Here is a 12,165-nt window from a genome sequence, read left to right as displayed (position 1 = left end):
CTCTTAACTTTGAAATCTTCCAAATCCACTAGAAACTTATTCACTGTTAAGTTAAAATAAAGCAATACTTTAAGAAAATCATTGAAACGATTCTTTGGATACACTTCAAGTGATTATGACCTATTTTTCTAGGTAGTTGACTTCTTTATTAGCTGGAAAGTATGATTACTATTTATCCTTAGAATTCCAAATAAATTTGCAATGTTTAAGTGATAAATGCGTATTGTTAAAGTCATCCAAAAATAAAACACCAACTCTTGTACGACTGTGAGGCCATACACGCAATCCTTGAACACATTGACCACTCTATTGGAAGTAACATTCTTAGCAAGCCTACATTGTGTGCTTAGAATCATTTTTTAATTCATACTTTAACATAGACATTCATTGCATTTGTCAATTGAGTTGTCAATGTCATGAGAAGGTGGTAGAAGCCTTGCAAGAAGTTAAAAATGACAACTAAAATAATTACATGTGATGGAGCACTTGGGAGACTTGGGTGGCATTAGATCTACATAGATATCTACAATGTTTAGATGGCTTTAGTGTAGGCTGGTGCAAGCAACCAAGCCCACGGATTCGTTATGTCCTTGTCCAATGGTTTTGCTATGGGATCCCATGTTTTTATGATATGGGTGGTAGGTTGATTTCAAGAAAGCCACATGATTCCATGTTTACATTTTGCAATATTTTGAAGGGATGGGTAGGTTCCCTATGCACTTGATGTTCTACACTCATAATTATTCTATATTGGTCCAGGTGAATGAACAAATTGCCTTTATTACTTTTGCATTTGGGAGTTTTACACATGAGATTTTGGCCAAACCAAGCTCATCAAAGATACTACCAATGTGGTACTTGTTATTTTGGGGAGTTGCATAGATTGCAATTGAGAAGCAAGATGCTTGACTCAATGCACACAATCTTGTGATATTGATGATGAGGATCTTTCCATCTGCAATTGAAGAGCCAAAGTGGAATGGAGTGGCATGGCACTTGATTCAATGTTCCAAAGTGGAGGATGGGTGAGTTGATTGTGGGCTAAACGTACACATTTTTTGTTCATAGTATATGATGATGTTATGAGCGAGGGACAACTTTTCACATCTAGTGAACAAAACCTGGCGACTATGTTCTCGTGTTCATAAAAACCAACCAATATTGTATTTTTTATCAACTGAATTGTGCCAAATGGTATAGGATTTTATGCATTTAGTTGTGAAGATCAACGTAAGCATTGAAAATTCTACGATACACGAGTTTTACATGCTAGGAAAAATGTGTCGTTTAGTTGTAAAAATTAACTTAAGCATTGAAAAGTCTGAAGTAGACTCAATATTCACAAGCTAGGAAAATGTGTTGTTTATAGGATATATATGTTGTAGTACTATTGGCCCGGTACTCACCAAGCCCCCACCCGATAAAGCCACAATTTTCCACTTTTGGCGGGCAGGGGTCAATACAAACTAAACGCTCCCGCCATCGGTAGCCTAGCGGAAAGGCTTCTACCTACATGTCACGAAGTGTTGGGTTCAAGCACCACCAGCCCCGCCCACTAACACGCTTGGGAATGGGGTCTTGCTTGCCCATGTTTGACGAGGTGGCATGAAATGGCAAACTCAATGATTTTTGGCCTGCCTCTAGGTAGGCCTTAGTGAAGGCTTCAGCTTTGGAGATGGGCAAAATTCTGATTTTTTTAAAAGTTTTTATTGTGAATTGTTGATTGATTATCTCCACTATTCCTCCCTCTTTCTCTCTCTTTCTATTTGAAGGCAAGCCCCCCCCCTCCCCCCCCCCCCCTCTCTCTCTCTCTCTTTTCCAAGGTACGCATTTGAGGCAGGCCTTTAATGCTTTATGAGCATTCATCTTGTTTTTTAAAGCATGTGGTAGCATGCATCTATAGAAGAGGCTTAGTGGGTGGGGAAACGGCTGGTCAGAGGGAAGGGTTGAGGGAGCGACCGACCGACGATAGTAGTTGGGACTATCGTCAGTCGCCGACGACGGCGATCGAGGCCTTGCATGACTGTGAAGGTCTACTGTGAGGCTTATGTTTACAGGATTGGCCAAGGGGGGCCGAAGTTGCATCTATGGTGGTGGAAGGCCAATTTTGCCGGGGTAGCGGGTCTCACGAGCGAGCGGCGGGGGTCTAGGCGGGTTCAAGAGAAAATGGATATGGGCGGTTTTTTTGACGTGATGTGGGGAGGAGGGCGGTTTTGCCAAAGGAAATAAAGTAATACTCGGAGCACATGCTCAGGGACCCAGAAATCTACCCACTTGCAAAGTCGGGATTTTTGAAAAGGTTGCGAGGACAAATTTCTATCAAAGACTGCCGAGTCTCCTTTCTTTTCTCTACAATTGAGAGTTTGAGAGTAGTCTGTTCTGTTTGGTGATGAGCCTTGTACATGTTTATATTGGAGCTTGTGCAGCTATGGCGGACCTCCGAGGAGGCAAACTCCCCCCTCCTGCCTTCTTCTTGCTCCCTCGCCTCCTTTCCTCAATTGGGTCCGTCGGAAACTGGCACCTCTGCCCCTCTTCGCCCATCTAATTCCTCCTCCTGCCTCGACCATCGTGTCCAATTGGTTCCAGCCTCCCGCAAATTGGGCTCCGATCACTCGATCGCTCCGAAGATCCGGCTTTGCATCGCCCCCTCTGTTGCTGAACCCAGGTGAGACTTGCCTTTCTTGCTCTGTATTGCGAAGATCGTACTGCATTTGTAGGCTGCAACACTTGAGGAGCGCACCTCTAGAGGGTACGCATCCATGAACGTTCGTCAAGTGCGCAGATAGAGGAGACAAAGGAAATCCTGTTATTTGCTATGATTTCAGTTTATGCGTTACTAACGTACTCCGAGGTAGCCGTAGAAATCGGGAGATGGATGACTTAACGGAGGCGCGAGCGCATTCTGTCATTGAACAACGCTCATGTCTGAACATCCGCACGTGTACCCCCTATGCAGGAAAAGAAAAGAGGACCCCTCTGTGGCGCTGTTATGAAAACTGGTCGTTAATCCGAGCAATAAGACCATACACTTGTTGAGAGAGAGAGAGAGAGAGAGAGAGATGTGGCGCTGTTATTGGAAAATCGGTCGTCAATCCGAGCAATAAGACCATGCCTGAGAGTGTGCGTGGGTGTGTGTGTGTGTGTGTGAGAGAGAGAGAGAGAGAGAGAGAGAGAGAGAAGGTCTAATGCAAGAAGACGTCAAAGAAATAATGCTTAGGACTACTTTTTGCGTGGACAAATGCGTATCTCAGTCGGTTTGTACTTCCTGAACGTCTGCATTCTCAAGCGTGTTAACCACTTACATTCAGCTGGACAAATATTTACACTAAGTATGGCCTCGCTCATGTGCGTGTGTGTATGTGAGAGAGAGAGAGAGAGGAGAGATTTCTTCACACAAAAAATGTGTGCGCGCGTGTGAGAGAGAGAGAGAGAGAGAGAGAGAGAGAGAGAGAGAGAGAGGTGTGTCTAAATGTCTAAAAGGTTACGTGAACAAAACTACATCATTCATAATTGGGAGCTGCCTGGAGAGCGTCAAACATCTTTTGAAATGAAAGAGAAGGAAAAGACAATTGCAACTAAATGAAGGGTTGAGATGTCCTAGTCTGAATCTGTCCTTGATTGAAGGGGAAGCTGGGTTAGACAAAGATACCGTGTGTGGGATTGGGGTTTTTTTCGTGCAGACATACCCACGATCTTGGTAAGATAGGATCGTGCACTCAAAGTTGAAGGGAACTTTGCTGATTTTGCAGACTCTGTGGACATACATTGTTTCTTGTCAGAAGCTACTGCATTAGAAAATATCCAGAGCTCGATGCTGAAAGTAGTGGCGTCTTTAAGTTGGTGTGCGCAAAGTTTGAAGCGGAGAGCTCATATAAAACTAGCATAATCTTGTAGATACTAGAGAGAGAAAATCTGTAGAGGATAAGGTCATACTTTCCACTTCTGTTCCTTGTCTAGATCGCCAAAACTTGCTCCAAGTTTTCCTTCTAATTGGGATGGTGAGGTTCTTCTTGTATCTTTGAAACAAGTGTGTATAGGAAGAAAATAGGTTTTAAGAGACAAATAACAGCATTAAATGCAGATATCATCATAAATTTTATGGGAATTACACGACATTGGCAATGGGATTTGAGAGAGTGGATTGGCTTGAAAATGTGCTAACAATCTTAAGGATTGGAAGGAGTAGATAAGAAAACCATAGATGTGCTAATAGTAATCGCAAGGATTGGAAGGAGCAGATAAGAAAACCGTTTTTCATATTGGATTTGGTTCAGTAATCCGCAAACAATCATGGTGTTAAACTCCTTTCTATGGAAGGCTATTTTCTCTTCTGGTTCAGCCATATTTTACCCAGCCCTTGTGGAGCCATCTACCATGCACTTTACCAGCTTGGCCAAAAGCTTTTCATATAATCTTGAATCCCCAGGCATTTTTAGAAAGCTGCTTCTCTATCCCATAGCTTTTGTCTTGGCTCCAAGTCAATGCTGTCTTGAAATCCTCAAAGGAACAAAAGAAAGAGTGTTCTTGTTAGCACTTAGCCCTGGGGCTTCTATATGGCCACTTCTTGTACTTTCTCATTATCCAGTTGCAAATACTTCAGCTTGTTGTATGCCTCCTCACATTCCATTCTACTCCATTGCTCCCTGCACCCAAGAGTTCTTTTCCTTGAGCTTCCTCTATTACTGGTCTTATTGTAACTAAGTGATCTACTCTTGAGTGCTTTCGCTTGAATCCCTTTGCAATGGAGCTTTCACATTATCATCCTCTGCCCACTTGTATAATTTCTGCTCCCAAATAGCTTGGCCATCAAATTGATTACCATGAGTTTTCATACTCCTTTGCCTCCTTCCACCTTGTCCTAGCTGTCTTGCAGCCTTGGTCAAATCAATTTATTACAACACATCACTTTGCTCCTTTTCCCTTTCTAATGTGCTTGTGGGCTGGTTTTGCTAAAAAAAGCTCAACTTTGCTTTCCCTTTCTAAAGTGCTTGTGGGGTGTTAATTTAACACGGCTCAACTTTGCATTCATATCTTCCAATGTTGTAGGCCGTTGCAGCCTTGCCTCTAAGGTTTCTTGTGTATTCCTTCTTTTTCCATAATGAATTTATTTTGAACCCATTTATTTGAGGTAATTCATTTCCATCATGCTGCAATAAAAACATCAGCATTTGCAAAGGAAAGATCTTAGGGCAAGAACCTTATCCAATGTTAAGCAATCCACATTCCAGTCATAAATGTTGAGGGTCTCTATTTCCTATGTATGCTGTCTCTGTTGAAGCATCCAAGCCCACTTCACAGGCCAAGTAGTGTGCCCTCTGACCACAGAGTTTCCATCTGAAGCCAAGATCAACCCCCCATGTAAGTGATAGCCTTGACTCACTGAGTGGGAGAGAGAAGAGACCTCCTCCATGTAATGTAAAAACCACATCTGGTTCGAGTCGCTTGCATATAGAGTCAAGATCGGACATACTCCGAGAAGCCTAGTCTCCTCATGGTCCCCTCCAAAAAAGGCCCAATCCACCTCGTCGTAGGCCTTCTCATAATCCAGGTCCCAGGAGGAAGATTGCCAGGAGCTGAGGCTCCTACTGGCCCATTCGGGCCACCGTGGCCCAAATGGGCCAAGGTGTTGTCCAAAAAACTCATTTCCTATATGAAACTTGTTCTCGCGTCATGGATGATTTTGGGGAGATGCGGGTGCAACTGTGAGCTCAAGACCTTGGCCAAGATCTTGTATGCGGTATCCAAGCGAGTGATCAGGTGCCATAGGTGCCATTGGTGAATGTCTGTTCCAGCTCCCCTCTTTGAGACTAGGCAAATCTGCCTGGTTAGAGGCAGTTGTCTAATGAAATCCATATCGGGGTGAATGGGTGCTCCTAGAGAGTGCGCAAGAAGCGCTAGGAGAGGCCGTCTTCCCTCTTGCATGTCTGCTCTGAGAGGACCTTAAGAAGCTCTGCATAATTGAAGGGGGTCTCTAGTTGGCTCATCATGTGTGGAAAAACCATTGAGGGGACGTGGGCCCACACCTCCCCCCTAGTTGCAACTTGGCCTCACCTTTGGAGTCTCCTCTACTTGGAATAGTTGATGGTAGAAGGAGATGAACATCTCTAAGATCTCCTAAGGATCGAAGTGAATCTGCCCACTCTCATTTCTCAACCTCTGAAACTATGAGCCAGTAGAATGCAGACTTGTGGTTTTAAAAAAGCGCCTTATCATGCTAGGGAGCGCAAGGAATGGTACCTTTTGTTAGGATGATGTCTATGATTGATACTTCAATGGTTAATGATGGCAAACTGGGAGATCAGCGGTAAATACAATATCATTTCTGCCGGTAGGTTCTGTTAAATTATGTATGCTGGTTTCAAATCCCATGGTAATGAAGTTCTCTTATGTGTGCCTTATAATGAATCCCATGTACATTCTTTTCGAGAGTCAATAGCCACCCAAGATTTCTAGGGAATGTTTGGTTTAGTAACGACACAAGCATTAACAATTAAAACAGGGGATCTAGATAGCATTACATCTGCTTGTATTGTTAGACACAGAGAGAGAGAGAGAGAGAGAGAGAGAGAGAGAGAGAGGTCTTTAAAATTTCAACTGAAAAACTGGCATGTGGTGAAATTCTTGTATAGCCTAGAATTTAAAACTTGACTGGAATCTTGCCGAAAAGATGATTTAGACATGAATCCTGGTGAAAATTTAGACTTCTTGGGTCATCCGCATGGTCGTAGAATCTTTCACAGACAACGTTCTTGATGGCGGACCCTTTTTGACCTTATCCTTCATGTGACTGTTCATTCTCTTGCTGGCCAATCTTGCTTGACCCAAACTTAATCTTAATGTTATTTTTTGTCTTACAGGCAGCTCATCTTACTTTTAATGAATCCAAGTTTGTGTCATGTACGTTGATCTGGTATGTTGGTGTCTAGGACTTGGGAAAATTTCCTGCCTGTCAAAAAAGTGGATGGATGATATGGGGATAAATGTTTTTAGTGAAAATAATGATATGCTGAAATTGTGAAGATGTGAAAGGCATGGTAATGCTGAATTGTGAAGGCACACTTGTTCATGCATTCAACCCTTTCCCTTGTTTTTTTCTGTTTTAGTTTGATCTGTTCACTATTTTGCCAGTTGGGAGTGCCCTGAAGTATAATGAGATGGATTCCTGGTCCTTTACATGGGAGTTAACATAGGAGGTTTTAATTTTCTGGAGAAACGGTACACTTGCTACTGCATCCATGATTTCAGCCCTTAGTCCACAGGTGACTCTCTGTGTATTCTTAACCCTACATTTGTTATTCAGAGGGTAAAAGGTGTAATCTAAGCAAATTGAAATAGCTGTTGATTGGAAGCTGACTGTCTATGGCAACTACAAGAAGAAGAGAGAGCTTTGAGTCTTACTGGAAATGATTGGCTCCGAATCATTTAGCTCAGTCCATATTTGTTGCATATGACACGCTAAATGCCAATTCTTACGATGTGCACTTAGTATGTTTTGAATATGCGAATCTTTGGACTCTGAGCATTGATTGTCATAGCAGGTCTGCTGGGACAAAAGCTTGATGCTCTGGACAGAAATTAGTTTGAGATCTTTTGACTTCAGCACCAACTAGGGGGGATCTCCCTTTCAATCATAGAAGCTAGCAGCATGGAAGGAAGTATGATGGGAAGTGCCATCCTTTCAGCATCTGGTGCAGGGATGATAGAGATGGATCCTTCCCTTCATCATGCCTCCACTCTTCATCATCACCAGCAAACACTGTCACACCAGTTGCAAGGCTTGGCTCCTTTGTCAACGACTCAGCACTTGAATGTCAGTCAGGACAGTGAGCAATCTCTAGGATTGGAATCCAAAGGCACCCCTAAAGCAGCCCTCATCTGCAGCAAAGTGAAATCTGCAGGTACGAGTGATGAAGATGAACCTAGCTTTACGGAAGAAGGTGATTATCATCTTGGTGGAAAAGGCAAAAAAGGATCTCCTTGGCAGCGTATGAAATGGACAGATTCGATGGTGAAACTCCTCATTCATGTTGTTCTCTTCGTTGGAGAGGATGGCAGCGTTGATAGTGCAGATGGGAACAAGAGGAAGTCTGGTATTCTTCAAAAGAAAGGAAAATGGAAGTCAGTTTCTCGTGTTATGAATGAAAGGGGTTGCTATGTTTCCCCACAGCAGTGTGAAGATAAGTTTAATGATCTCAATAAGAGATACAAGCGGTTGAATGACATTCTAGGCAAGGGAACAGCTTGCTGTGTTGTCGATAACCCAAGCCTCTTGGACACTATGGAAAATCTTTCCGCAAAGTCAAAAGACGATGTCAAGAAAATTCTAAGCTCAAAGCACCTTTTCTACAAGGAGATGTGTTCCTATCATAGTGGTTGTAAGTCATTGGTAGCAACTGACTTTGATTTTCAGCCTTCTATTCAGGCTGGGATAATGGGTAAAGGTAGGGATTGCATGGAAATTACAAGGTCTATGAGAGGTGAAAATGATATGGACGAAGACGAAGATGATGATGTAGAAGAGGATGATGACGAAGATGACTATGTAGACCATGAGGAGGAGAATGGTCTGGATGCTCACATAGAGGGTGTGTCTGCCTTCCCTCTTGGCAAGCGAAGAAAGTACTCTGATGGGTTCTCTGGGTCACTCTCAGACTGTACGAAAACCATTAGTTTAGAACCATGGAATATTGAATTGATGTCAATGATGCAGGATGGAACAAAATTGACACCAGAACAGTGGCAATTGATAAGAACCCGCTTGATACAATTGGAGGAGCAGAAAGTCAGTCTTCAAGCCCAGGCCCTCGAACTTGAGAAACTGCGTTTCAAATGGCAAAAGTTCAATAAGAAAAAGGACAGGGAGATTGAGAGGCTGAGGCTGGACAACAAGAAGATGAAACTTGAAAATGAGCGTATGTCTCTTCAATTAAAGCAAAGAGAGCTTGAAATTGAGTGCAAAAGATCAGAGGCATCAATAACTTCTATCGATCTGATTCTTGAGAGATTACAATCAAAGGAGCAGATTGAAAGTAGTCGAGGACAAGCGTTGGGATGATTTGTCTGGTAACGGTCCCATCTGTACATTTTAATCACTACAGTGAATGTGGCAGAAGCTGCACAAATTTTGCATTTTTAGCTTTTAGTTACAAAAGAGGATTATACAGAGACAAAGGCAATAGATAGAAGGTGGAATTAGACCTGCCAAAGTTGCAGGCATCCTTAGCCATGCTTGTTAAAGCTGTGCCTTCTGTGGATCAGGTTTGAGTATTGTGAGCATAAATAAAGTACCTTGCCTTTTCCCGTTACATTTGAATAGACATAGTTACTATCAAAGGATGGAAGGCTATCGTGTTAAAATATAGATCTGTCATGTCTGGCAATTTTTGGATATTTGGGAAGCTTGTCTTTTTGCATGGTTATGCACAATCCTTTAATAGCTTATTGGCACCAATCGGCAGATAGGAAATGTTGGACTAGTGACTGCCACTATTTCTGTTTTGTTACTGATAGCGAGTGGTGAGTTTTTGCATTTGCAGCTTCCTGTGTACTTCGTGTATAGGACTGATAATTTGTAAAGACTACAACAGAGGGTTGTGTCAGCTGTCAAGAATATCAGCAGAAGAAACTTGAAAGTATGGTTTATCTCTGGATCTCTCATCTCTGCCAAGGTTTTGTAGGAAATAGTAATTGGTAATGTGTTTCTGACTTGATGCAGAATCCCTTGAATTTCTCTCATGAATTAAAGTCTTTAATGAGACACCGTAGGATGAAGTCTTAATAAATGATTGAATTCAGTTTAATTAATTTTGGAGTAGTAGCAGGCGAGTAGTCTTTGCTGTACTGTGAGAAAGATACTCATCTGTACAGCAGATAAATTGGTGAGAATATGTAAGTTTGTTCTATTGAAAAGTGAGGATACAGCTAATTGGATTTTGACGAGCACCAAGGTTGATGCTGTATCTTTGGTGTGATGCCTGGAAAATAAACCCAGAGTTATCATAGCTGTATTTCAGCAAATATATGTGATGTCAAACAGAGGTAGATACACTATGGTGATACCAGCTTACATGGCCAGGTCCTCTTGACTGAGTGCCTGGTGGTTGCGACTCTCTCTCTCTCTCTCTCTCTCTCTCTCTCTCTCGCTAGCACACTGATTTTGAAACATCAAAGAGCTGTATATAACTCTTCAAACCTTGTATAGTTCATGTTATTGGTAACTAAAAAACTCATGCACGTGCTCCTTGATTTTTATAGTAGGGATTCTACTGACGTGGCTGATTGTGTGCAAAATGTATACTGTATTTTACAATGTACGAGTTTCCTCCTTTGAATCCTTCAGGAGTCTTGATTAAAAGGCTGTGAAGTATTACATTCTGATTGAAGGTTCTACTTTCTAAAATATTCCTTTCCAAAACTCTTAGAAATTGTACAAACGTGTTCCGTACTGATAGTCAGCCAGATAGTCTAATAATCTATCTCTAAACGGTTTGTGTGAGGTTGTTGACTAAGTCTCTTTGTGTTTGCTTATCCAGTTTGATCATAGCTCGATACTATTTTCTCAACATGTTTACTATATTTTTACACTTGAAAATTTCCTACATTTTTTCCTTTACTTAATTGGGGTGTCTACATTTTTTCAAATGACAATGTCAAGGGTTTGAATGTTGTTGATATAGATAGAGAGACATGGATAACAACTGAGCACCAGCATCGAAACCTGGCTTTCACAACTTGTATCAAATGTAGTAAATTTCATCTTGTTGTAATGGTGCCAGGTGAGTTGGCGTACTCTCTATCTAATTTGCAGTATTAATCATTTGGATGGGTCTCTTGTAAGGAAGCATTAGTGTGATGGCATCCCCAACAAATACTTTTTTAATGGAAATTTTGTAGTAATTGTTGCTTTATACTAGCCTTTTTAAGATTACCCTTTATGCAATCAATTGGAGATTACCCTTTAAGGAATTTTGTAATGTATTGAAGTTAGGATTGTAGTTTGTTAAGAAACACACACGTGCGCGCGCGTGCATGCTCCTTGGTGGTAAAAGACATAAAAAGAGCATGTTATCCCAGGATCACATGCTCCTTGGTGGTAAAAGACATAAAAAACACATATAGGCGAATTCCACCATGGGAAGTGGGATTGTGAGAACTCATGAAGGAGAAATAATAGTTCATGATGTTCTGTGAGAGGTGGAAACATGATTGGACTTAATTACATTGTGGAAGACACTTATGCATGTGTACTTTGGGAAACTACAATTTAAGTACACTAGATCAAGAGCTCTGCACATAGCTTGGAGGGACATGGAGGCCCCGTGAAAGCCCATCCCACAGCAAAGGAGGTCGAGGGGAGCACGAAGACCCAAAACCCATCTCTTGCCCCGATGCAGGATTGGCTAGCAGGGCAGCTCGGCTGCACAGAGAAGGGCTTTCACAGTATTCCATACTCTTGCAGCTATAATGGAGAAAGGACCTGCGCCAGGTAAGGGCAGCTCTTGCTCCCTGCTATAAGTTACTGCAGCGGGTGGCATGACAGATTTCGTGTTTTCAACACCTGTAGAATCCATCTACAGACTTGTGAACGACAGTTTCACACATTATTTGGCGCAAGGTTTAGCAACACTCGCTCTCAAGACTCCGAATGACCCAGACTTGAGCTTGAGATGCAACACTCGATGGATATGCTACACTAGCTCCTGAGTGAATAGTCTCTAAACGATCCCGACCTGCTTCCTGCTTTTTGATGAAAGGTTGGCTTCCTGCTTCGATTGGTACTACTGCGCCATGAATTATAATTCACATGAAGCTTATGTATATTCCATATACTAAAACGTATAGACCTTCTATCGATGGTAGACTCTACGTTTCCTCCTGATTATCTCCTCGGATCTGTTGTGAGCTCTGCTCGGTTTCGTGAAGCTCATCTGCTTCCCTTTGAGATCTACCTGTGTAGACGAGGGAGCCTCCTTGCCTACCAGCCCTGGCAGCCCTATAGATGGATGTGTTGCTATATATAGATTAGAGCTTTACATAGGCTGAGTGTGATTGTTAAGCACCGGGAGTCTACACAGGCTGAGTGCGTGTGATTTGAGTGGGTAAAATTGAAGGCGTTGGAATGAAATACTACTCTCCCACGTATTTTCTATTGCCTTTTTACTCAAT

At 42.2% G+C, this 12,165-nt stretch overlaps 1 protein-coding gene across 1 annotated transcript; it reads left to right on the top strand.

The window, feature by feature from the left end:
* The first annotated feature begins 2,340 nt into the window (after positions 1-2,340).
* LOC147902914 (uncharacterized) lies at positions 2,341-9,644 on the top strand. The gene is made up of 3 exons (XM_087374027.1): positions 2,341-2,665; positions 7,129-7,259; positions 7,539-9,644. The coding sequence occupies exon 3, from the start codon at positions 7,646-7,648 to the stop codon at positions 9,053-9,055; it is 1,410 nt and encodes a 469-aa protein (XP_087230153.1). The 5' UTR covers positions 2,341-2,665; positions 7,129-7,259; positions 7,539-7,645; the 3' UTR covers positions 9,056-9,644.
* Positions 9,645-12,165: the final 2,521 nt, after the last annotated feature.

This window comes from Dipteris shenzhenensis, chromosome 4 (genome assembly GCF_047967505.1).
Source record: "Dipteris shenzhenensis isolate YYH24624 ecotype China chromosome 4, Dip_SZ_1.0, whole genome shotgun sequence".
NCBI classification, from domain to species: domain Eukaryota; kingdom Viridiplantae; phylum Streptophyta; class Polypodiopsida; order Gleicheniales; family Dipteridaceae; genus Dipteris; species Dipteris shenzhenensis.
Note: the sequence above shows the minus strand (reverse complement) of the source record. Positions and strands in the feature narration are given on the sequence as shown.

What these genes read in the sequence shown, in the direction of transcription:
- LOC147902914 (XM_087374027.1), top strand. Translation starts at nt 7,646, where the DNA reads ATGGAAGGAAGTATGATGGGAAGTGCCATCCTTTCAGCATCTGGTGCA.